Below are 27,282 nucleotides of genomic sequence, written 5' to 3'. Positions count from 1 at the left end.
TCAATTTAGCAGGCCCCACGAAGGTGAATGATATGTTGCTTTTGCGAAGCCTGTCTCTGAGGGCTAGGAATCCTTTCCTGATGTCTACCGTATGTTTGGAGTAGTCTTGTGTTATTATAAGCTTATTCCCATTCCATATGAGGTTCTGGCCTTCCCTTGCCGTTGCGAAGATTGCCTCAGTGTGGTTGGCTCTTAATGGTTTGAGTATGATGGGCCTAGGTCCTTGGCCTTGTTTAGGTGTGAAAGCCGGCACCACGTAGGCTTTGTCCACTTTTAACTGTCTGTTTAACTGGATACCCGTGATCTCAGGTATCAGCTCCTCCACTAGTGCCGCGCAGGATCAGGGTTTGTCTTCCGCACCTTCTGGGACTCCAAGGAGTCTTATGTTGTTTCTTCTGAGGCGATCTTCCTGCTATGCTAGTTGTTTTTCCATGACGGTTGATTTTTTGGAGACGCCTACCAGGTGTCTGTGGGCCTTGGAGCAAGCGTCTTCAATGTCGCTGATCCTTTTCTCCGCCGCATCAATCCTGCGGTTTGTCTTGCTTTGGTCTGCTCTGATCCCGGCTAGTTCCAATTGCATATTGTCTATGGTTTGCTTAGTCGCTTTGGCAAGCTCGTTCCCTTCATTTATCCTTTTTTAGCAGCGTCTCCAGCGTGACTTCTTTTTTGAGGTCTGTCATGGTTTTTGCAGGTGAGTCCGGAGAGTCTTTCCTCTTCTTGGGCTCATTGCTGGCTTTACCTTCTTGGCTTGCCATACCTTGGACTCCTCTACTGACCAGATAGGCGTGTAGGCGGCTTTCTTTGTGCAGGTCGGATGTTTCCGCTCTCTTCCCTGTGGAGGCCAGAGCTTCACGACGAAACCTGCTGGGCTCGCGAATGCACCTGGTTCTGGTCCTTGCTCCCGCCAGCACCTCCTGCTTATGCGCCTCTATGTTGGGTTTGCGATGTTTTAGGGGTAGGGATCACCCCCTCAGTTTGAGCCTTGAGGGTAGCCAGGCAGAAAGGTGCAACTGTGTTCATGTGGCTCCAGCGAGTGGTTCCAGGTCGATTTGCGATAGTGGGGTTGGATTGGGGCGGTGTCTCGGCTATGTGGTTGGTTGCCTTAGCCTGTGCTCCTCTATTGAGTGCTTCCCAGCTGTTCCAATCGTGCTTGAGCCATTGCGGGGGTTCTGCCCGACCTTGCCTTTTTGTTAGCGCGTTGGTTTTGATTGTCTCTGCAGGCTGGCGGCCGCCTACTATTATCTTAGGCACCTCCGGTTTGTGCCCTTACAGCAGATTCACACTCAATTTGCCTTTGTTGTTCGGTTGTTTTTGCCTTGCCTTTGTTGTTCGGTTGTTTTTGCTTATCTGCCAGGGGATTTTGTTCTGTTACCTTCCCTGGTCGCAAAATGGCCGCCCCCAGTGGATGCGCGGTGCTTCCGCTTACAGGATTTGGTCTGTTGCGCGCTCACAAGGGATTATGACGTATGCGTCCTTGTGACTAGATTTGCATGGTGCGTCGGCGCTCCCAGGGTCTGCTGCTTATGGCTCGGTACGTTTGCCCCCTTCCCTGCGTGTTGTTGTCTGTTGTGGCGTGTTGCGATGGTATGGGTGTGGCTCAAGCTCGGGCTGAATATGGCGGCCCCCAGCGCTTGGTTTCGCTTTCTGTTTCTGTCTCTCTCTGCCCCCTTTTATTGCTTCCCAATATTATTGTTGGCGGGCTGAATTTCGTTCGTTTCAGGGGGATGAGGGTGGGCGCTGGGTCCTGCGCTTAGCTTGCTCGTGTTTTGCTCTCACCTTCACCTCTTCGTGCTTGTCCGGACAGTTGCTGCCTCCATTTCAGTCTTCTGGCTAGCGGGGGGTCGCCATCTTGTTTCGTCTTCTATCACAGCGCCACTTTCCTTCCTTCAGTTTTCCCACTCTTGAGGTGCCGGTCTTCCCACCGCTGTCACACCGTTCTGTTCTCAGGATATTTAGACGTCCAAATCTGTACTTTGTTGGACCGCTCGGGGTTTTTGTCGTGCAAGTTTTGCCGTTATTTGTTTCAGGTTGGAGGACGTCCCGGACTCAGACACCCGTCTGCATCGACGTCCAAGCCACGCCCCCCGACAGTCTTTATTTCCACAGCGGTACCATTAAGCAAGTTACAAACTCAGTTGGCCTCTGAAGGAAGTGTGGGATCCCAAACACCAAAATATTGGTTTTGTCTGCTACTTTTCCATTGTTTAGAGGACCTGCCACACTGTGGAGAAATGTTTTTAGGCTGCTACCACATATTCAAAATGTGCAGTATCACCATAGCAGTGGCAGCTAATGCCCGTTTTTTCTTTGATGTGATCCAGAAATGCCTTAAAGTAAGCATTAAAGAAAGTGGAAGACAAAAGTGAGCTTTGCAGCACTCTTAGGTAACAGTTTCTGATTTTATCCTCAGAGTCTAGACAGGCGTGTTTGGAAACAACTCTGAGGCCGACCCTGAACGTCAAACAGCAAATCCAACTAGTCTAGGAAAGATGTGAGTGTGCGGTGTGTAAAATGTCGCTCAGTAGCCCAACCTGAATATAGGAGCATTGTGCGAATTTCCAACAAATATTATTTGATGGCAAACCAGCAGAATGCCTCACATTGAACAAGTGCAAATAATTCTCCAGAAAACTTTACCTAATGCAAAAAATAATCTTTGAGTATTCAAAATCTGGTGCTAATAAGATGACTTGGGCCAAATCATTCAAAATCACATTCAGAACTCTGGGCAGGAGAAGTCACGCCTGGAAGACCTCCGGGAGTCCAGTGCTTAACTCTATGTAAAATTCATCTATGAAAGACAGCCTTCATGCGGACTTGTGTGCAAATGAATTTACGTTGTGTGTTGTTGGTGGTGGCACAGAGATTGAGCCAGGGTTCATCCCGGTGCTGGAAGACGCCATGCACTACTGCTGGGTGTAACTGGAATTCGTGATCTGCTAGGTGTCATCAGCTACACTTGCCCACAATGGTGTTTTATGATTCTGCCAGGTGGTGTGCAATCAGGAAAAAGCCAGATGATTCAGCCAATTCTAGAGAGACAATGTCTTCAGGCAGAGGACCCCATCTTGCTGTGCTTGTTGCAGTACCACATGGCCGTAGTGTTGTCCGCGAGAACCTGCACCAGCCTCCATTTGATGGATGGCAGAAAGGCCAAGCGAATGGCCAGCAAGTTAATGTGGAGGCAGCCCTCCAATAGAGACCAGAGTCATCTGATCTCCACATCTCCCGGATGAGCTCCCAATTCCAACTGTCAGTTCTGGATGGTGTAGGGAGATGGTTCTGACACAGGTTCAATTACGGTTTAGCAGCCACCCCAGCAGATCATTTGCAGTCTCCTCCGAAACCTGTATAAAAATCAGACTGGTTTCCCTGCTGCTGTCCCACAGATACTTCAGATCCCACTGCAGGGCTCCCATTTGCCATCTGGTATGATTTTGAGCAGGATGCAGGAGCCCTGTAGGCGGAGAAGCCTCAGAGCCATCCTCACTGAGACCCAGGACAGAGGCTGAAACATCGGGATCACAGCCCGAATGTCCTGGACTCTTTGGAAAGGACTGATATCCCACAGTGTCTAGCATGGCTCTGATGAAAGAGTGTCTCTGTAAAGGAGACACGTGTGTCTCCGGAAGGTTGAATGAGAATCCCAGTGAGTTTAGAAGATTTGACGCCATCTGGGACTGACAGTGGTGAACCAGCATTCAACAGCTACTCGGAATGGTAAGGAAGACTGGGTCCTCCACCCTAAGACGACGGGCAGTGGCCCCAGCCATTTCCTTTGTGGACACCCAAGTGGCAATTGTGAGGCTGAAAGCGAGCACAGCTAACTGAAAGTACTCACTGTTCAATTTGAAATGCAGGTAGTGGCTGTGATTTTGAAGGACAGGGGTGTAAAAATAGGCATCCTGCAGGTCCCATGCCAAAATCCAGTATCTCAGGATCTAGAACAGAGAGAACCAGTGCCACAGTGCGCATCTTGAATTTGTCCTTTCACAGGAAGATGTTGAGAGGTCAAAAATCCAAAACAGGGTGATGGCCTCCGTCCTACTTCGACACAAGGAAGTAGCAGGAATAACTACAAGTTTCTACTTTTGAGACCAGAAATGTCTCTATGGCTCCTTTGGCCAAAAGAGAAAGCACTTCCTGGCAGGAAGGAAATTAAGAGATGGTCCTCCGAAAGGGGTTCTGATGTAGATGGCATGTGCTGGGGGTTAAAACGGAAAGGCAGGGTGAAGCCTAATTGAACAATCTGAAGAACCCTACCGGTCAGTTGCGATGCTCTGCTTCTCCTGGAGGACGTGGGTGACCCTGCCTTATACCGGATTGCGGTCTGCTGTTAAGGGCGCACTAAAGAAGTGTTGAAGGTGTTGCTGGAGGGGCAGGGTATTAGGATGTATGCTGCCCCTGATGGACTGTTCATTTTCTATTGGGTCAACTGCCCTGTCCTCAAAAGTGCTGGGAGGCCTGTAGTGGGGCAGCGGGGACTGATATCGTTGATATGCAACCAAGCGGGCAGTCCTCCCGACAGTTTCACTTTTTTGGGGGATATGACAGGGGCTTGGAATAAGGTCCAAAGAGTATGCTGAGGCTTGGGTCTCTTTAAAACGCCCGCTTCTCACACTAAAGGCTAGAACAGTCGAAAGGCATATCCTTCAAGAACAGCTAGACATCCCCGGATGTCCTGTTGGTCTCGCCCATGCATAGCGTAGGAGCACCACACTAGTCCCAGTAGCCCTCTCTAAACAATCAGTGGTGTCCAGACTAGAGCGGAATAAGAAACTACCCGCAGCCCAGCTGTCTTGGATAGACTGGGCAAAGGAAGTAAATAGGTACTCCTGGACTACCAGTAAGATTTCACCAACCATCTCGCAAAGAGCACGGGTGAAACGTCCTAGGATGCAGCAGGCGCTGACCGACCCTGAGGCAGGCAAGTTTATCAGATTAAACGATTCTCGTGTTAAATGTTTCCATATATTTGGACTCTCTTGACAGGCGGAGTAGTCTGAAAAGCATTAGGGTTCCCTGTGCTGGTGAATGTCTGCACTACCAGACTCTCAGGAGTTGGATGCTTTGTTAAAAACGGAGGGTCACCTGGAGCGGGCCTATGGTGGCATGAGACCTGGCAATTGACTGGAGGGCCAGAACATGGTTTTGTCTAATACCCAACAATAGATAATTAAATGTGTAGATTTATATAGCGCTGCTTATCGCCTGTGAGGATATCCAGGAGCTGTCCATGGGCTCAAGGAGATTAAGTGATTTGCCCAGAATCACAAGATGTTGAGCCAACGGCAAGACTCTAAAACGGATCCCCAGCTCCTGAGTCGACAGCTTTGACCGCGGCGCCACATCCTCTCTCAATTCAGTGAGAGCATCATTTAAGTGTAGAAGTGATTCGGTCGGTGCCATGACAGGCTGAAGGATCTCAATAAGAATGTTATTTTTTACCTTCATGGTTGGGAGGTGAAGGTCAAGGTCTTTGGCAACTCTCCTAATGACTATCTCAAAGGTTAGTTGCTGGTCCGGGGAAAACCGACCTAGTATCAGGTGAAGTACCACCCACTGGCATATTGAAGACTTAGTTTAAGCGTGGGGATGCTCGACTTTACACCAGGAAACTTGATTTATAGAAAGATTTAAATATTGAAAAAGTTTTTACCTTTTTAATCCTTACCTGTTGTTACTAGCAAGGACTATTTTGCTTTGTGTGCTTTGTTCGCGTTGCTCTGGTGGCGGTGTCCGTATTTAAGAGCGCGTCCGCCATTTTGGTTAGCACTGTAGTTGTTTCAGGTGACTAATGCATAAATGCACACGCTGACATGACCACGCTGCGTATGCTTCATTTAAGGGGGGCGGGGGGGGGGGGGGGAGCTGGCTTTACACCAGGATACTTAATTTATAGAAAGATTCAACCATTTTAAAAGTTTTTACCTTTTTAATCCTTACCGGTTGTTACTAGAAAGGACTTTTTTGCTTAGTGTGCTTTGTACACGTTGCTCTGGTGGGGAAGCCTGTATGTAAGAGCGGGTCCGCCATTTTGGTTAGCGCTCTAGTTGTTTCAGGTGACTAATGCATAAATGCACACTCTGACGCAACAGTGCTGCCGGTGCACCAAAGGTAGGCCAGCCTGCGCCCGTCCGCGGCCAGAATGCGACGTCTCCCCCATTTTTATACCAGGGACCAACTACTATCACTTAATAAAGGTGAGCAATGCAGTTTTCCCCCTTTTGTTTGTAATGCTGACAATAACTCTCATTTGCTCAGACTATCACTTCGGCCCAAAACTTCATTTGGCAGAGGGCATACTATCTGAAGTCATTCTGGTAGCTGATACCGCTCCTAAAACTATACACCAAGTCTTAACTTGTGTTTTATTAAATACCAGATCCCTGATTAAACAAACACGAATTCGTGGATTTTATACAGACATTTAATTGTGATCTGATACTCTTAACAGAAACCTGGTCCAACAAAGCATCCGATCCAGATTGGATCGTAGCCGTTCCAGCTGGATATGAGATGTCCACAGGGGAAACAGGGGGAAGAATAGCGAATATACATTGCAGTTACATTAAAGTCACCCTCGCCCCTATCTTGCACTTAGAAATAGAAGCCCTACTGTTTACTTTTAAATGTAGCAATGTCAGTACCTTTTCCGGGGGCCTACTTTATTTCCCGGCAGGCCCTAGGGATCCATTTATAAAATCCATTCAAACTTTCATGGAGTCCTGTGTCGACTCCCCTAAATTTACCTAGCTAGGTGATTTTAACTTTCACCTTGACTGCCAAAATAATAATGAAAACATTCATCTGGTTGACTGTCTAGGCGGTTTGGATTAAAGCAGATTATAACTGAACCTACTCATAAGGCCAGCCACACGCTAGATGGGATTTTTACTAATAATACTAACATTACATTGGCTAAAGTATTTCCACTTGTATGGACAGATCATAGTGCCATTTTTTTAACTAGCCCTTCCAGTTTATTTATTTATTTATTTTTGATATTTGTAAAGTGCAGCATTTACCCTAGGGCGTCTTGGCGCTAAGAAACCAGTTACTTGTGGTGAGAAAACGTGGGGACGGAGGAATCATTGATCGAACAGCCAAGTTTTTAGAAGCTTACAGAAGTGAAGGAGTGAGGGGCTCTGCCTGATGTTTAGGGGTAGAGTGTTCCAGAGCTTTGGGGCTGCCACCAGGAAGCGTCGATCACCCCAGGATACTGTCTTTGTACGAGGAATGACCAGTTGGCCAAGGGTGGCTGAACGTAACGTTCTGCTAGGTTTGTACGGTTGCAGCTGCTCTTTCAAAAAGTGAGGTCCTTGATTATTGAGCGCTTTGAACACGATACAAAGTGACTTGAAATGGATTCTGTTTCGGATGGTGAGCCAGTGGTAATCCTTTATGCTTCCTGATATTGATTCATATTTTGTTTTTCCTGAAAGCAGGCGTGCTGCTGCGTTCTGGATAGTTTGCAATTTGGTTATTACTCTGGATTGAGCGTTGAGAAAGAGGCCGTTGCAGTAATCCAAAGCGGAAAATACTAGGGAGGTGACCAGAGTTTTGATGGCAGACTCCGGGAGAAAAGGTCGAATTTTTCTGATCATCTTTAGTTTTAGATGTGCTGTGGAAACTGTTTTATTGGTGTGGTCCATGAAGTGTAAGCCTTCATCGAAAATGATACTGAGGTTCCTAACTTTGGCGGTTGGGGTGGGAGGGGTACCGAAGTCATCTGGCCACCAACTTGATGGCCAGGCTGGGAGAAGAGGTCCAAATATGACCACCTCAATTTTATCTGAGTTTAATTTGAGGCAGTTAGTGGCCATCCATTCTCCTATGTCAATAAGTCCCTTCTTAAATTTTTCAGCCACTTGATCTCCATCACCTTTGATTGCCAGTACCAACTGGGTATCGTCGGCATAGGAGGTTAGGAAGTTGAAGAAGCATCCTCTCTCAACAACTGTCCTTCTGTTAAAATTCGTCCTTGGTGTAAAATTCATAAAAATGAGCTAGAGATAGTTCTACACAGACATAGTCCTATACTAGATCAGGATAATAATATCGCCACGGACAATTTCAATAACTGGATCAGTTCTGCGGTAACACTTTTGGCCCCGCAGAAACTCAAACATCGCAGGCAAAACCCTTCAGGCCCCTGATACTCAGCCAAACTTAGAACTATTGAGTCTAAATGTAGAAGGCTAGAACGTACCTGGAGGTACGATTACAGTCTAACGGGCGAACACAAATACAGGTTAGCCCTAGAAGAATACAAAGAAGCGATCAAAGCCGCAAAAACCACCTACTTTTCAATGAAAATGGGAGCAGCTAAAAACTGGACTAGAGAACTTTTTAAAACAGCTACAACTCTCTCTAATTTTCAGCATGGAAAACAGTTCTCACCGGACCAAGCTTTCAGTGATAAAGTTGCTAACTTTGTTCATTCTGAAGTGCACACAGCTTAAAAGGAGCTTTTGGGGCACACATTGATCTCAGCTCCAGGCTCGTTGATACTGAGCGTTGCTCGTCACAATCAAACTAAGAAGGAATTGGCTAGCTTCTCGCCTTTATCTTATGAGAGAGTTAGCGAAATACTTCCAACTACTAAGTCAGGTTCTCCCACAGACCCATGCCCACCTTTTGTTTTACATATGATATCAGACACAGTCATCACATACTTAGTTCCTCTTAAATAAGACACTCACTTCAAGGACCTTTCCGACATCTTGGAAAAAAGCCTGCATATGTCCTGTATTAAAAGAAAAACCTTCTTTAGACACCACTAAGGTTAAGAATTAACAACCTTAGTGGATAATTATCCTGCTTAGCACTTCCAACTAAAATCTTCGAAAGGACCATAATGAAGACTTGGTGAGTTATCTTGAATCTAATAATCTCCTCAACTCGTTATAACATGGTTTCAGACCTAAGCAGTCCACGGAATCGGCGTTGGTAATGGCCATTGAGGAAATTTGTATGCAGATGGACAGTGGTGTGAAAGCTGTTCTCATCCTACTTGATCTTTTTGCCGCTTTTGACACCATAAACCATCAGGTGCAAACGAAGTGGATAAAGACAGTAAGAGTAAAAAGGGTTGCTTTAACCCTACTCGCCTCCTTTCTCTCCCAAAGAGAGCAGAAGTTGACCTATGGAGTTCCTCAGGGTTCATCATTGTCTCCCAACTTATTCAAAATCGATGTCACCCCTTTAGCTAAACTCATTCGAGCCTATGGCTTTTCTGTGATTTTTTATGCAGACAGTTATATCTACAACATTTAACGTACATTCAGTGGAAAATTTCATAACTGCCTGGACATCATTAGGTGGATGCATGAAAACGACCTCAGTTTAAACACAGATAAATCAGAGGTGATAGTGTTCGGGAATGGCTCCCCTTTTTGGAATGACTCCTGTGGCCTGCTGACGTTGATCCACATCCCAACCCGGTAAACAAAGCAAAGATTCTTGGAGTACTGTTCGACGATCAACTCTGTTTCTCTGAACAGATCAACTGCATCTTCCTGCTATTTCCTTTTGAAAATTCTTAGAAAGATGTTTCCATTTATCTCATAAGAGCTGGGGAAGACTGCAATAGTCGCCCTGATTCTATCTAGAATAGACTACTGCAATGCTCTTTACTTGGGAATTGATAAAAGTTTGAAGTTAAAATTACAGTTTCTACAGAAAGCAGCTGCCCAGGTGTTGTTGAAAATTCCCAAATTCAGCTCCATATCCAACAGCATTAAGGCTCTCCACTGGCTGCCTATCCAAGAGAGGATCAAGTTTAAAGCACTTTGTTTGATGCTCAAAGCTCTGTATTGTGGTGGGCCTTGCGACCTCCAGAAACACTTTGTCTGGTACATCCATCTGCAGGACCTAAGGTGCGCTAATGCGGGTCTTGTCCCCATCCCTAGGATCAGAAAGGAAAAATGGGGTGGTAGAAGCCTATCATACCAGGCAGCTAAACTTTGGAATGCATTGCCCGCCCCTATTTTATCTCAATCTAACAGATGCTCTTTTAGCAAGTGGCGCAATATTTGTCTTTTCTCCCCAAAGGCAAAGTAATTATTTTCCAAGTCTAGATGAAGCATTTGCTCCCTCAGCACCAAGACGCTTCAACATATGTTGCACTTTAGAAATGTTTTACTTATTTTCTTACTTACCTGTGTACCAGTTATCCACATCATCGGGTGGGGTAAACTCTTCCTCATCACCCCCACTGTTGTCTCCATATGGCGGACTTGGGTCTGAGCGTGAGCCAAAAGATTTATGGAGTGTCTGTGAGCAACTGCAGGGTAATGGTGTAGTGTAAGAGGAAATGAGTATTGAGTGCACCACCTCGGGATCTGGGTGTTGCCTATGGCAAGACAAATTCAACTCCAGGTCAGATACCACAATAGGTTGTGAGCCTTCCTACGGTGCTGGCATCAACGTCAAAGGGACCACTGCAGATTTCAGTACCGTACCCTAAGTCAGCACTGACACCAGTGTGGAACCCAAAGCAGGTTCAATAGGTACAAATAGCACTGTGGTTGGATCTGCCTGCGGTAACCTGACTGCAGGGCCCTGCGAATCCTTAGGATTCGAAGGTGCACCAGAGGAGCCAGAATCGTTTTTTTAAATGACCAGGGTGGAATCTTTAAAGGATTTGAACAGCGGTAAAGTCAAAGATGGATCTTAAAACTTGGGTGCATCAAGACCAGGGTAGGAATTGGCTCCCATTGGAACGGGAACAAGACCTGGAGGCAAGGGGACACTCTTGCACCTTCTCTGAAGAATGCGAGTTGTGGAAAGGGGCTGAGTCCCACTTGGACTTCTTGCGTTTCTTTCTGAGTTACACAAAGACTTTGACCACACAGAAGATCAGCAACGACTTCAGTAGCATATCCACACTCTTAACTATGACTGGGAGTGGGACCTGTGTGGAGTCATGTGGTGTTTTGCCATATAAAGCTTTATTTCATTTTCTCAGATGGCTTTCGGATTCATATGAGTGCAGGAGTTACAAGCCTTGGAATTGGGAGCACAACCTAAACAACAGAGGCGCCCCTCAAAGAGATCCATACAAAGACATCAGTTTGTGACAGCTCCTATAAGGTTAAAACCCTATAGGTTTAGGGCAGGAGGGCATGTTCCCCCGTACACTGGAAGAACTTAGAGAAAAAACTTATTTTCAAAAAATCTCTTTAGTGAACAAAAAAAAGGAGCCGAGCTTAAGATCTGCATCATGTATAGATCCCTAACCCTAGGATCAGAAAGGCAAAGTGGGGTGGTAGAAGCCTACTCTACTGGGCAGCTAAACTTTGGAATGCATTGCCTGCCCCTATCAGATCTCAATCTAACAGATGCTCTTATGGGAAGTGGCTTAAAACCTGGCTTTTCTCCTCCAAGCCAAAGTAATTTCTTTCAGCACCTAGATGAAGCATTTGCTCCCTCAGCGCCAAGACGCTTCAGCATATGTTGTACTTTAGAAATGGCATCAACGTGCATGGTTGCACTTGTATTTGGCACTGTTCTATCACTTCTGGCACGGTGCCAGCTATTGGCATGCCCGAGCACAGCTTTTTGAGTTTCCGGATCTAGTCTGGCACCTGAGAATATACACAAGGTGAGAAATCTGTGGTTAGAAGCATCCATCAGAACAAAATATTTATTCAGAGTCTGACCTTCCAGAGGCGAAGCACATTTCTGATCCTACCAACAACGCATTTCTAGGGATGATGTAATATTAAAACCATATGTGCTTGGCTTTCCATTTGTAAAAAAATATTTGTAAAGTTTAAGGACATAAAATGATTTGAGGGGAAACACATTAAAAAAAATTAAAATAGTTTTTTTTCCAGTGCCCCAAGATTGCAGTGAGAAATCTAGAGTTTAGAACCTGTAGACGATTCCTTATGGACAAGTGTGGATTTTCTTCACGACCTTGTGAGAATGCTTCAGGGCAACGATTTTTGGGAGGGAGTATGGGCGTTCGTAGGGAGCTGAGTGCACCACAAAAACATAGCTGCCCTAATTCTATTGTGGAGAAGCTGGGCGTCTCAATGTCTTGCCTAGCAAATGTCCCTGTTGTTGCATTACCAGTCATTGCATCTTTTTCTGGGACTCCCAAGTGGTACATCTTCCAGACAACAGGCAACGTTATGAAGCCACTGGGGGCCCTATTCATTCCTTTGGGCCCTGCTGGGGCATATTCAGATCAAGCAGCTGCATGGGGGATTATTGATGCTTCAGAAAGCTAGGCCTTGGGCTGCCTCAGTTGTAATGAAAACTGAGCTGTAGGCCAACATAAGCTGAGGAATAATAGCTGTAGGCATCCTCCTTGGTTTCACTTTTGCACAAAATGTATCCAGTAAAGTGTCTAAACTGAGAACGTATGGCGTTTTAGAGGCACATCTAATAATTAGATCTGAGATAGCTGGGTAGGCTAAGGAATGACATCATGGTAATAAATGCTTTGATCGAAACTAAGGAGAGTTGGAGAGGCCGAAGTAAGTGAAGACATGCTGCTTTGGAATCGAAGGATCTGGGGTGTCAGAACTGTCCACAATGAACTCAACAAACCTTAGAAGGGAACAGTCAGAAGAGAGTGAGGGAGTCCAAAGGAGGCCGACTACCAAGTACACTGACTAGGGGCCCTGGAATTACACTAGGGACTCTGGAGTAGGGGCCTGCCTGTCCAAGACGTGAATAGGGAGCGAACTATCATGGTACTTTGTGGTGCTTACACTTTTTTCTGTTTTTCGTGTACTTTAGGGAGACAGAGTTCCACCAAAGCATTTGGTAAGACAAGCTTCCTTCATTTCTTCTTACAACTAGAGTCTGCACTGTATGGGAGCCAGGTTCCACGAGAAGGGAGGAGGAAGATGGACAGCTCAGTTGCTTTGGACTGGGAATGCACTAGAGGGCTATATGTGTGCCATCTGGCAAGACAAGTTTGAGGGTTGAGAAACAGCTCATTCTCCTGTTTGTTTCCCACGTGGGCTTGTTTTGTAGGATAAACCGTGCAAGATTACAACATATGAAATATTTTACTCAGTGCTGGACCATGAAACTACAGAAACTGCTATAATATGCAGGAAATAAGGTCTTTCCACAAAGGCTTCGAAAACAAAATAACTGTAACTTACTGCTGCCCATTCTCCAGTTCTGCACCGATTACACTTCCATTCATCAAGTATTTCGCAAGAAGAAACGCCATAACAACCTGCAACAGGTGAACTGTGTTAATTAACTTCCTATCGCTCTGCACATGTTATCTGTTAATTGAAAACATACTGAACGCAGAAAGCTTGGTTATCAGTCATTCTCATGGTAAACATTAACATTACTTCTCTGTCAGTCACCTTTCTAAATATCAGCACCGACTGCTCCACGCTCCAGAGACAGTCTTCAAATCAGATCTGTATCATCCATAGGCTCTTGCAGTGCTGGTAATGCAGCTAAATCACTGCTAAGCTAATTATGTACAATTATTCTGTTTGCCACGTTTACTTAGTATGTGGAAAGCTTCCTATAGGCGCCTTACGGAAGCTAGTTTTTGCTAGTGAAATACACAACACTAGTCAAATACACATTTTTCAAATCTTTTCTGGAAAATGTAAAATATTTTGAGTTGCTACGAACAAATGCAAACATATTCATAGCATATGGTAAGAAACAACAACACAGCTTTGAGCTTTACGTCTTGTTTTTAGCTCAGTAGACAACAATTCACAATCGACTGGAGTTCTACGTTGGCAATTTACAATGTCAAAGCTGGTCAGGGATATATATTTTTTAGGGTGCACTTTTCTATTAGTTTCAATATCACTGCAATGGTTGACTACAATATGTTCAGAATTACTAGAAGCAACGGTGCAACAAACACCTACCCTACCGGTACACTGAAGAAAGCAGGATTGTGAAGTGAAGTGAAGTAGTGTGGCTCACTGGTTAGAGGCGGCAGACCCGAGAGCAGAGGACGGCCCGGGACCAGGGTTCGATTCCAGGCGTGGCAGGTTTGTGGACCAGGGTCAGCGGACTCGATAATTCTCTCGCCTCGGTGCCCACTCTGATCAGCGATCACACTCGGCAACTCTGGGCATTAGCTTGCCTCATCTTCACTAACGGCCCCACCAGACCGCCGGGGATGCCTGGTCTCACCCTGGAGATACCCATTAAGGGACCATCTCTCAGGGAAGCCAGGAAGGGTTTCGCAGCGGTCGAAGCGCCTTGGGACCCTACGGGTAAGTAGTGCGCTATATAAATGCCAATAGATTGTGGAGTTTGCTTTTTTTTGGTGTTTGTGTATATATATATATATATATATATATATATATATATATATATATATATATATATATATATATATATATATATATATATATATATATATATATATATATATATATATATATATATAATTTTTTTTGTTGCATTCAAATACTGGAATATCACCAAAGTAATACTGCTGTGAATGCCCATATTGTGTGAATAACAAGTCTTAGAGGAAGTGGGACACAGGTATCTTCCGCTGGGCCGTGTGAGTGTACAAATACTACACACATTTAGATTTTAAATGGATGTGTAGTATTCCCTAGCACTAAAAGATAATCGATGTGCAAGAGATTTTTGAAAGGCTAGGGCGACTTCATTTTGTAATAAAACTCAATCAAGAAACTATAAGGAAGCAAACAAAAATGTCAGATATATATCTTCAATGCCCCCCCACACAAGAACCATGACAGTGGTAAGTCAGAAGTATCAACCAAAATTAAGGCATGTGTACATTTTAAAAAAGGATAATCCCAAATTAGCATAGTTCATTTAAACTAGGCATTAAACACACATGACTCTAGACAAACAACCGATTTTAAACTTAACATCCGTTTAACATTAATTTCTGTCTGCAAATTAGGTTTGCAAATATTCTTAAAACGTGCAAACCGCAGAATGGTTTATGTGGTTGAGTCAAACTTGGGAGAAAACAAGTCATTAATGCGGTAACCAAAATCTAGCTTTGTCATTCACTTTCATAGATAAATCAAACCATATTGTTATCGAACTATCAGTCTACATCTTGGCAGAATCGAAGCAATTTTTCCTCTATAGCTGCTGAAATGCTCTCTCTCACTGCTTACTCATCCAAACACTCATCCTCACCCTGTTAACATTCGAATCAAATAATGCATTCATTAAGGCAGATAAGAGGCCATACCCAAACTTCGAACATAGCTAGTGCACTTACTCGCATGAACTTGAACACAACACTTTGCACAAGACACTAAACGACTTCTCCTCATCTCCTGGTTCGGATGCGTTGGTTTTTGTTGGCATTTTCCCCTGTAAGCAAAACACCTCTCTGGAATTAGAGGCCTAGTCTTCTGGTTTTCTGGAAATATCCCATCAGATACTGACTCCCAGTGCAATTTAACTTCTTCATTATAGATGCTTGACTGAAAAATACACCAAGAAGAATGAACATTACATTTCAACAAAAATGAGTTTTCTATAAGTGACAAGTAAAACGAAGAATGAACTGTCTGCTTACATTTTAGAAAGGTAGACTCACACAATCCGAGGATTCCTTTATTTTTAAATAACAGATGACGTTTGGCAACCACACAGGCAAAATTATTATTAAAACGTCAACAGTTCACCCAATGTAACACGTATAAACATGCATTGCTAATTAAACCAGCAGGTGCGTATCCTCCCAAAAAACACAAGTACACTGAGGGATAAAAACTCAAGAAGGTGCATGCCCTTGCCAAGTACACAGAGGTTGGCCTTTCTATTGAATGGGAAGGGATCTACTAGTAAAAAGTCAACAATGGGAAAAACCTACTGCGCCACCTCGCTCCTTCCACTGCTCAGCATTATGTTGCTGCACAGCTGTTACAAGGAGGATGACTGGAGTAATTAACCCCCAGATTGGAAGTGCTCTTCGCATCGCTTTCGACTTCCGACAGGCTATGGAATGTACACTTCTGATACGGTTCCAGGTTGGACAGTATGCTCTCCATCGCTCACTCTACGCAACTGACGTGTATTTCTTTTGTGCATAAGTTGTAGGGAGCAAGGTTGACTGGCACCTGACTCACGCCGGAGAGGGGTGGTACGCGTGACCATACTCCCTGCTCCACTTTGCGCTTTACAACATTTAAAAAAGATGTTCATTCGGTCTGACGCAAGAGTAGCATGATTGAGATCGAAAAACAGTACCTCACAGCCTTTATTTATGCTTCGAGAACAAAAATCAAAGTTGCCATGAAATTAGATATGGTGCCACAATAAGCTAACTAACATTGGAATAGATTAATATCAGTTTTTTTAAATCACAGTTCAAAATAAAAATAAGACACAATCAATAGTGCCAATGTAACTATTGATGTGGCCCGGGCCACCGACAAGTACCAGCGAAGGACACAAATTGGCCAAAACATTCATGTCAATGCTATCGTGTGGCAGGGAACCACACCCTCAAAAACGCTTTCACCATCAAACAGACATACACAAACAATCGCAATTTACCTCCTCAAGCCAACTCACACTCAAGCCCAGCTCTACCCCCCCTTCCGGTTCTACATGTCGATAGGTCTGCTTTGACCCCAGCCAGTAGTCGTCTCCACCTGAACCGCCAGAATGACAAAGCACCAGGTTCCCCAGAAAGAGCGGAGGAGTACAGGTACTGCTGGGAAGAAGGGGAGTAGTGGCAGCTCTCCCCCTTCCCAGGAACTACCTCTTCTCCTCAATGGCTGAGCCGGACTGGTTGTCTGTAAGGGGGAGCCAATGATGAGAGGATACAGGGCGCAGACCTCTGCCAAGGAAGTGTAATGCCCTAAAAACTGGAGATTTGCTGCCCCAACCATTTCATCTATTCTTATGTGCACACTGCCTGTCGATGGATGGTGACAGATCAACTTGCTCTCAGTTCACACACATAAAATGTGCATGAAAGAGCAAGTCACAAAGCTGTTGGACTGAGTTGTGTTCGGCCATCAGCTTACTTAATGCTTTGGCCAAAGAGTTAGGGCTGTTCCCTACACAGATTTATGGGGCAATCCACCAATGCCTCTTCTATTGCTCTATCTCTCATGCCTATGTCCTCTAACGTTCTGTATTTATCACGCATTCTTCTGCCGCACCTATTGCCTCGTGCCTTGCCTTATCTCTTTCTGTACACAACCTTCCCTTCCCTGACGTCATGATCTCCTCCTGTCACCACTTGCTCCCTTCAACTAGGACCCGCTCCCTACTTCCCGCCTCTCTTTACACATGATCTCTCCCTCAGAATAATACCCCAGTTCTCTTTATCCTCACACATTTCTGGTTTGCCTGCCCAGCTCTTGTCCTCCTGCCAAGTCTAACATACCTGCCGATTAATCACCCCGTCTAATCGCACCCCTTTCATCTTTGGCCCTTTAGTCCCTCTTCCCTCTCCTCCCCATCTCCCTTCACTCATCTCTACCCTCTCCCACTCTCAATTCTGTACTTTTTCTCACTTTTCTTGCTTTTATTTGACTTCTCATATCTCTCACACTACTCCTCTCTTGACCACATCCCTCCATGTTCAATATAACTGACAGGACACCGTTTTCTCACATCCCTTCGTGTCCTACTAGCCCAGGTCTTTCTTGTTTCATCTCGCACCACGTTTCCACTCAGCTCTATGCATTTCACATCTCTCCACTTACCAATCCCTTCTCTCTCCCTGTTCATTTCGCTCTTGGCTTTCCATCCACAAAATGCATCATAAAAAGTCCAAAGTATAAACTGAACTGTTGATTCGAAGTTCTTTGACACATCTGAACCTATCACTCGCTGAAGTAAACCAAGTACTGGAAGTCCTTTAGTACACCCTCTTTCTTAACAAGTCTAATATTTTTGCAGGAAAAAGAAGCCAGAGAACATGTGCAGACCTGCCCAGTGACATAATGTGAACAGACAGACATATACACAAAGAGAATGAGTACAAAGAAAACCATATCTGAACCTGCGCGAAGAAGACTCAGATGAGGAAAGGAAGTATCATTTGATTTTTTATGTGGGCAATTTGATTTAATTTCCAAAGCATATCCATACTTTGGGGCATCCTTCAATGATAATGTGACCCTTTCCAGTCTGAGGTTTGCCATTTATGGGTTGTGACAGCCTGTTCGTGCAAACAACGGTTTTTAGGTCAATGTGGTCTCCACTTTTCAGAGTGATAGTATTAGATTTGGCATGTTCTCCAAGTCAACCCTACATTCAGTACTCATATCAAAGAGCAGTCATTGTTTACGGTTTTGCCTTGAACACAGAACTGTATTCTCGATTACATCTAGATGTGTACACTAACAAACAGCTTTCACTAAAACGTACATACATACTAGTGCCTGTCAACCCTCTAAACATTATACCTGGATATGCTACAGGATTCATGACCCCCTAAACGTTTGTTTCTCATTAATCCTGTGTAGCATATCCAGGGTATCCTCTTAACAAGTTGTGCTTTTGATGCTTCATGTTTTACAGGCAAAAACATTTTACAATTCCCTGAACTAATTCATGATTAGAGTTGAAGGTCCAAGTACCCATGACAAAGAAGCCATGGTTAGTGCATTAATCTCATGACGTTGTGCATGCATTACAAAGCTTACATAGGAAAAATGCCTTAAGATCTCAAGTTGTGGGATTTCCAATACGCGGGAATAAGAGAAATATGATTTTATCAGTAAATTGACAATAAGTGCAGTTCCATGCATGTAAGGCCAATGGAATCATTGGTTTCATAATGTCCACTATCTCTACTCTTATTCGTTTTTAAACGTTTATCCTTATCCCATTCCTAACATAATCAGTGAAGCTTTCAACAGTGCTCAACTTTCCATTAGCAAGTCAGTTATTATTGTCCTGTTTCATTATACGCTGCTTTGTGTCCCACCTTTGATAAATTAACGGGAGGGACACTCCTCTCCCAGCAAGAGGAAACAGGTGACATTAATCTGGTATTTAGCAATATTGCTGCCTGTGCACATTATAAAAAGACTTTATAAGCCCAAGGCAAAGGTTTGCAATATGCAATTGCACCTAAGAATGAAAAAATATGAAATACAAACTTACCAGACAGCAAACAGACAAACATGTTATCAATAAGTTACTTAACTTCGGTGACCCTCTTTTTGGTGGATACTCCATCTAAGCACAGATTCATCCTCTTAAGAATACTTCCAGGCACCAGACTGGATGTAGAGGTTGCCACCATATGGCTCAGTGGTGATTTATACTGCATCGGAAGTGACAGAAAAGAGCTGCTTTTAAGCGCACCCCTGCCTGCTGGTGTCGGTTTCTTGATCTTTCTCCTTCTGCATCCTCAGACATGTAGCAATTCGAACAAATTGCAGGTGACAATGTACCCAAATCTAACTTGGAAACCTGATGGCCAGAAGCAAGGCAATCAAGGCCAGAGGGATCATCAGAAACTTCGAAAGGTTCATGTGGAATTGTCTCTCCACTAGAGACCAGAGGGCCTTGATCTCCACTTCCAATAGAAGGCATCTGTAATCCAGTAGAGTCACATCTGTTACAACTGTGACATCCAGGTGGTAAAGGGAGAGTAGCCTGCTAATTGTAAGGCTGGTGCTTATCTGGTATGAGATACTGAACTATTTCTTGGGAGATCTGGACACCGTCGGAATGGCAACTCCGGCGCTGGGACCAGTGAAACATTTCATTCCATTGCAGGGTCTGCATTTGCCATCTGGCGTATGGGATGAGGAGGGTGCACGAGGCCAGAAGCCCAAGAAGCTTTACAACCATCCTCTCTGACTCAGGACTAGACTCGGGACTGATCACAAACGTAGGGATCATACCCTGCATGTCCCGGACTTGCTTCTTCAGTGCCTACACACTGTGGCCAGTATGAAGGGAATCCTCTGCAACAAGCTCAGGTGGGACTTCAATTCAGAGATGAAAAACCTAAAGCAGATTTTAACCTGTCCAGAGGTGGTCTGTAACAGAGTTCACCTTGAGCAGCCAGTCACCAAGGTACAGAAATAAATGCATTCCCAACCTCCACACATGAGCTGTGACCAAAGCCATCAGTTTAGTTAACAGGTGAGAGAGGATGAGGTTAGGCCGAAGAGCAATACAGCAAATTGGAAGTGTTCTGCCCTCTCACTGTGAACCTAAAGGCAGTTCTAGAGACTGCAGGATGGGTATATAAAAATATACGCCTTACAATTCCAGGAACACCAGTCAGTCCCTTGGATCCAGAGCAGAGGGGGTCTGAGCTAGATTGAGCATTTTGAATTTGTCTTTCTTCAGAAAGGCATTTAACGGCAGGAGGAACAGCATAACTTAGAGGTCTGTGTCCTCCTTCGGTACAAGGACGTGGTGCGAATAGCATCCTGTGCCCCTCACCAAGTCGGCATCTGCTTTGTTGCACCTTTGCACTATAGGAGATTGACTTCTTGTATTAAGATGGCAGATTGGACCTCTGAAAATCGCTGAGGTGTTAAAAAGGAGGAGGGGGCATTAAGAGGTAGGAAACAACGAAAACTAAGGCATAGCCCATCGGAACAATTTGTAAAACCCATCAGTCTGACGTGATGGATTTCCAACCAGGGAGGAAATAACATATCCTGCCCCCCACCAGCTGTTTGTGGGACTGGAAGGGCAAAATAAGGCTGCTTGGGAACTGCAGTAGCAAGAAAGTAAGAGTGGAGGATTGCTGTCCATCCTGGAGTGACAGCCTCAGCCACCTCCATGCCAACGTCTCAAAATGTTTGCTGCTGTACAGGCTGGGAAGGTTGACACAGTTGGAAGATAGCCTCTGGAATAGCCCCTAAACTTTCTATGTTGGAACTGTCTGGCTCAAGACATTAACTCCAAGGATAGAGCTGTGGCAGAACTGAATCGGCCTTTTCTCTAGTCTAGATCCAGCCCTAGTGCATCCCCTCAAAACTCAGTTGATCAGATGTGCCTTCTAAGCACCAAACCTTTACCAACAGCACAAGATATGCAGTTGGCGGTGTCCAGGTCTGTGCTCATTACATACTTTGCTGCATCCCGTCTACCTAGGATCGTTTGGGCCCATGTAGTACTGAGGTCCTCTGCGATGTCTAGCAAGATCTTGCTGCCCATGTCCCATAAGTAATGGACGTACCAGCCCAGAGGTACACTGCATTCATAGATTGTATAAAGCTGTACAAGCTGAGGAAAACCTTATTTTTTTTAGTTTTTTTTAACCAAAGGCATTGATACATTTTAACTCCTTGTTGGGGTCAACGGGGGATTGCAGAAAAAAGCATCTAGATTGACTTTAGTTGTGGATGCCTGCACCACAAGGCTTTCAGAGATTGGCTGCTGCAAAAGAAATTCAGGGTTGCCAGAGGCTGGCCTGCACCGCCTGGTCAAAGGTCGGCCGATCGGAGCATCTGAGCATGGCTTAGACCAACTGGCCAAAATAGTGTGTGTAAGGAACTTGCTAAAGGGTAGTAGAGGCTCGGATAAAGCTGAACCTGGTGGAGAATTTTTTGCATCAAACTGGTTTTAGTTTCCATTGTATGCAACTGAACATCTATCACTTCTGCTGCTCACTGCGCAACTACAGCAACAGAGCAACTTTCCTCCATTGGTGGACGAGGTGGAGAGGCGAGCTCAGTTTCGAGTGAAGAGTTTATCCTACTGGCAAACTGAAAGTCTAAATACATCCCTTCGTCAGTGTACTGAGAGGTGAGCAGACTGGCCGCTTCCTAGTAATCTTCGGTGTTGTTAAGGACATTAGGTATGCCCTTGAACTGCATCGGATTCAGAGTCAAAGAGGACTTCTAGTCTATGTTAATAATAGCATCGAGGGAGAGCCAGAAGCTGAAGATCTGGCTGTACAACCACCGGTTGGGCCGTCATCATTACAGTGGGCAACATTCATCTTGCGTGGGCCACTATCTGTTCGAGGTTAGAGACTAACTGAATTCATCCAGGTCTGGCTGTGTCAGACTCTGTAATGGTACTGGCACAGAAGGAACTATGGTGGACCTGGGTCCACAGTGAATCTCAATTGGCTTCAGTACAGTCCTAAGAAGAGGGCACAAGTGGATAGTCTTCGTCAGCGGAGCCCCATGTGGAACGTCGAGACCTATAGGCACACCAAAGGGAGACAACAGTCCCTGGAAAATTTGTTGCATATCCTCCTTCCCAGAAGATATCTGCTGTGTGGTCGATGACAGCCCAGGAAATTTTCCGAGCGCCAGGGTCAAAGGTAGGATCAGTTTGGAACAGAAGATATTCAACCCTGCAAGTGTCACCCTGTGATTTCTTGCCAGACTTTGAAGTAGAGGAATGGAGACGTGTTCAGATTGGCTTTTTTACAGTTACAGGACATTTTTGATTTCAACTTACCAGAAGACTTTGAGAAGGAATGAGACTTGCCTCAGACAGGGCAGACTTCCTAACTGAGAATGTCCCCTTGAGAAGGACCATTGCTTTTAAAACAACCACTTATGCTATGGAATTTAGAGCTTGTTATTCCACTGCCTGACTGCCTTAGTGTGTACTTATCAGATTACAAAGTAATGACTAAAGCCTCAGTAACCTAGGAACACGTCATTTGGGTCTGTGACTGGCATCTGCTTCCTGAAGCCGCGCCACGGCTCGAAAATTTTGTTTTTAGGGAAACATCGTCCCTGGCAAACTATCTAGATAATTTTAGAGTTGTCGGAAAACTACAAATATGGGAGGAGAGCACCAGATCAACATCAAAGGTATGGGAAAAATTAACCCACGGGTGGAGTACCATCACTTCTGGGGTAGTATGATGTTTTATTTTCAAGACATATTTTATTATTTTTACAAAGCCAAAGGAAATCCAACCATTATAGAACCACCTGCCATCTTCAACAATGTCACAATTAAGGTAGGTTCATCCAGTAGGAGCAATTCTTCATAGTAATGAAAATACACCCAAGTAGCATATTTGCACATACATCATAGTCAATGTCTATTTAGCTCCCCAGAACCACCAACAAGGGACCAATTCAGTTCTCATTAGTAACAGGAGACCCTTCATCCTCGGTTGAGGAGAGTGCCTGAGTTCCATCAGGGTCCAAGAATCCAGTCAGGAGTCCTGCTCACACCCCCAGATCTTCCTCAGCTTTATCAACGTGCCTGCACCATTTCAGATGCATCTCCTCAGCCACAGCCGACTCCGCCACATACCCCTCCTACTGCTCAACATTCGAACTGCCCTGACCGATCAAAGTAATTGCTACCTATCGATTAGCCAATAGTAACATCAAATGTAAGAATTTAAACTTTATTTTTTGACCTTTCAGCCAAGGTGTGACCCCACAGGAATCCGCACAGCAGTCCTCAGTCAGACCAGAACATTCAGCCAATACCCATGCACTACAGGGCAGTCTCACATCAAATGCAAAAAGGAGGCACTGAGGCTTGACACCTTGGGCAACCAGGGTGTCTATTAAGGTTCAATTTGTGTAGTGGAACTGGTGTGACATATGGCTGATACTAAAAGTGAAAATGCATGACACATTCTAGTGCACTGGGCCTTCTCCAGTTGCACCCCCTAGGTCACCCTCCCATGCCTCCAGTCAAGGGAAATGGGGTCCGTTTACGATCTGCTGTCATGTCAATGTACAAGAGGGAAACAAAACGGTGACCTCCGCTCCAACGGGACTAGGAAGGTGAGCGATGTTGCAGGGGCCACTGGGAATGTTTGCCATTTCTACTGGACTATGGCTGCAATACAGGCATGTTGCAAGAGTTGACCTGGCCCTACACAGAAGCTTTCCTGTGCTGCTTCAAAGGTGAGACATTCTTTGCTGGGGGAACAAGTCCAACAGCATCTGGCAGCCAACCTCCCTCTAGGCTGAGAGATTCATGCATTCCCTCGGATCCTTAAACGTTGGAAGATCCCAAAAGATGAATTCCCTGGTGAAGGCAGCCCTACCCAGGACCACCCAAGAAATCTGCTCCTATATTGAGGCAGTGTGCCAGATAAGATACAATACCAATGTCACATCCCTATCCCTCTCCCCCCGACATCAGGAGTTGAGGAAGGGAAGAGTACCTCTCTGCATTCACTAGGAGTGATTTGTCCAAGGTGTCCTCAACCAGTCAGTGCGCAGCATGCTGGATTTGAGAAGCTAAGAAATATTGTTCTAAATTAGGTACTGCCAGACCTCTCTCCCCAGTGGTAGAAACATGTGGGTCCTGGCAAACCTGCTCTTTCCCCCAGTCCATACCAATGAGGTTAGGAGGAAATGCAATCTTCGAAATACTGTGTGTGGTTCAGTATCAAAGGAATGCTGGAGAACGTATGAGCATTGTGACAAGAAAACCATCTTGATGCAGCCACTCGACCCATGAGGGCAAGCTAATTCCAAAAGTGCACAGATACGTGAAGACCATCTGTAACCCTTCCTGTTTAAAATTGCAGACATTTCTGTCGGGTGTAAGCCACCATCACGCATATATACTGGACTTTATCAGTTTCCCAATGACTGGACATAGGCGGGAGGACGTCCAGGTCATGAGCGGACAAGAATCCTAGAGAAAACGGCAGTTATTTCTTCTGGTTAAGTAGAAGGCCTGACAGCTTCCCGAATATGGCGAAGTATGTCAACAGGATGGGAAGAGAGCACCGGCGGAGGGAGGGTGATGTTGAAAGAAAGAATGGTGTGTCGTCAGCATAGAAGGATACCAAGTGTGTAGCATTCCCCACCTTAATCCCACACTAAATCATGTACTCAAGAGGAGAGGAGACAGTGGACAGCCCTGGCATATGCTGTAGTATGGTTTAGGGCCTACTTTTGCGTGCATGATATGTAATCATGGCTTATTAGAAGTTTAAACACCATTTTACCTTTTGCTGCTTTTCAACACAACACTGCATAGCTGTTTTTGTACGTTAGCCTTCACGAAGGTCTACACATGAGAAAAAGTTTGTTTTTCGACATCTCTAGACTTACATCGTGCCCCTAGTCTGAACAGTGAGTGCTGAGCCGTCAAGGTTATCAAAACATGTCAGCTGTTTTTCAACATGTCCGTGTAACGCTCTCTAGACACAACAGTTTGGCAGCTGTGAGCCAAGTAAGATTCTGGCGTCCTTATTATGACACACTCGCCATGATTTCACACACTTGGAAGATTCTTTAATTTATAAAACATAGTCCCTATAAGAGAGGGTGTTAAAACTAGGCGCTATAGGACCTGTTTTCACTATCAATGTAATATGGTTCTTTCTTTTTTTATTTTATGGCATTGTAACCATGCTGACCATATTATTCTTAATCATATGTATGCTTATGTTGGCTATAATACTGCACATGAGCACGTCGTTAAAATAAATATTTTAACCTTACCAGGTCTCTTTTTTTACTCCTGTTGTGGACTGGTATGAGAGTATAACCAAAGAGTGTTCTCACTTCCCACTATTCCTGAGATGGTCCTAAGTCGCATGTTCTAGGTTGTTTATTCATTGGTTACTTTGCTATAGGACGAAAAGCTAATGTGACACTGATGCTAGCTGGTTGGGGTGTTTTTAGCTACTGAGGTGAGTTCCTGGTACACCATAATTCACTGATGTCCTAGTTCTCTGTGCACAGTTCTGTGTATGAGCAGGATCCTTGCAACATGGCGCCCCCAACGAGTTTGGTCTTATTGTGAGACACTTCAGTAGTGCTTATATCAGTCTACGACCCCCTACCATTGTTTCCGGTTGACAATAGTGACGGATAAAACCTACCTATTGTTACTTAGGTCTTTTCAAGCTTGATATTTTAAATTATTGAATTACTACCCAGTTGTGTCTTTCTCTTTTGCATTGTACTTAACTATCACTGTGTCGATATGGCTATTGATATCCCGGCACACATTGCTTGGCTGTGCGGAATCACTTGCAGGATTACCTAATTTCATTAGAGGGGCAGACAGTAATTTTTGTCGTTTCAGCTGACTCAGTGTACTCGTTTGATTTGTTCTACTCATGGGTCACATTTCCTGCGGTAGATGCTGTGTCTGGATTATTTCACACTTACACCCATGCTGATGCTCCTGCAGCATACGCTCCATATCGGACAGTGGAAATTCCGATTTCTGCTTGGCAGCATGCCGTTTGGTTTAATGGCGCCCTCCCACATGTATGAATGGCGGTCAGACAAGGGCTGTTGTAAATCCTAGGCGCTACATGGCCTGTTTTAGCTGCTTACACCCCGCATCCTAATGCGGGGTAGTTAACAGCTCCGCAACTAAGACGCCTTTATGTCTCTGCTGTGTCAGTTATATGGAGTCTGGTCATTACATTACCCACAATCTCCCGGGTGGTGCAGCAAATTGAAGTTGGTGGGGGCGAGCTGAAGCGGAGTCCCATCATGGTTAATGCGGTCATGGGCAAGCGTCCCTAGAATAAGGATGAGATGCCTTTTTGGCTTGCCGAGAAATTCGACCAACTGGAAGCAGTATTCCCGAATACTACTCCTGGGGAGAAACACAGGATCCTTACCATAAGTTTGCAGAAAGACTTAGTGCCAGACATAAATGACTATACAACTTGGGGTGTGATTTTTGCGGCAGTTTATACTAGGTGCTTCTGCACCCAGTCAATGGCTGTCCTGCCCTCCGTCATTAAGCGTATTCAGGAAGAACACGAGCCAGAGGCGGCTGTGCAGTTGGGAATGCGACTCATTAGTGCGTTTGACATGGTCCGCGATCTCGTTCTTGCAAATGTTAAGGGGAATGCGGTGAGTTTCCAGGTGTCTAATGCTTTGCGCGATGTCCCCGACGCCGACAAACCCCGTCAGTTACCGAAAATTATTATGAAGGCTTATAAGACAGTTGGCCGTAATAGTTTGGGAGTTAAGCCTTTTGCTAAAAAACAGACTGCAGCAAACTCAACAAGCGTCATCTGATAAAGATGACCGCCCAAAAGTTCAGAAACAAAATTGGAGTAAGAACAAAAAACAGGGGAAACAGCAACAGAAACAGGGGTCCCGTCCTTCTTCACCTACACCTGCCTCTACTTAGCGTACATATGAGTTGCGCGACTGCAGTACTATTAAGTCACCTGATAGATTTCAGGTTCCTGAACAACGTTCTCCTTGCTCTTTGCAGGAAACATCGGTCTCAACCACCGGTGGAGGAGGCAGCGGTAGAGGTCGAGGTCCCCAACAGAGCCCTGGGCAGCCTCGCAAGGCTGATGGAAATGCAAGCAAGATGAGTCGCAGCAACAAAGAACCCAGTTTCAAAAGAAGAAAGTTGCTGCTGTAACAGCGAGATATGCCACAGATAGTGAGAACGCAG

At 45.0% G+C, this 27,282-nt stretch overlaps 1 protein-coding gene across 2 annotated transcripts in view; it reads right to left on the bottom strand.

The window, feature by feature from the left end:
* Positions 1-27,282, bottom strand: part of KDM4C (lysine demethylase 4C) — a 2,012,700-nt gene that overhangs the window by 735,172 nt on the left and 1,250,246 nt on the right. For both annotated transcript variants that reach the window (XM_086961357.1, XM_086961358.1), the window contains exons 14-15: positions 15,230-15,437; positions 13,131-13,207 (exon numbers count right to left, since the gene is read on the bottom strand). In XM_086961357.1, the coding sequence (XP_086817483.1) occupies positions 13,131-13,207; positions 15,230-15,437 (285 nt within the window). The remainder of the gene's footprint in view (positions 1-13,130; positions 13,208-15,229; positions 15,438-27,282) is intronic.

This window comes from Lissotriton vulgaris, chromosome 3_1 (assembly GCF_964263255.1).
Source record: "Lissotriton vulgaris chromosome 3_1, aLisVul1.2, whole genome shotgun sequence".
Lineage (NCBI taxonomy): Eukaryota > Metazoa > Chordata > Amphibia > Caudata > Salamandridae > Lissotriton > Lissotriton vulgaris.
The sequence above is the reverse complement of the archived record's forward strand: the minus strand, read 5'-3'. Positions and strand labels throughout refer to the sequence as shown.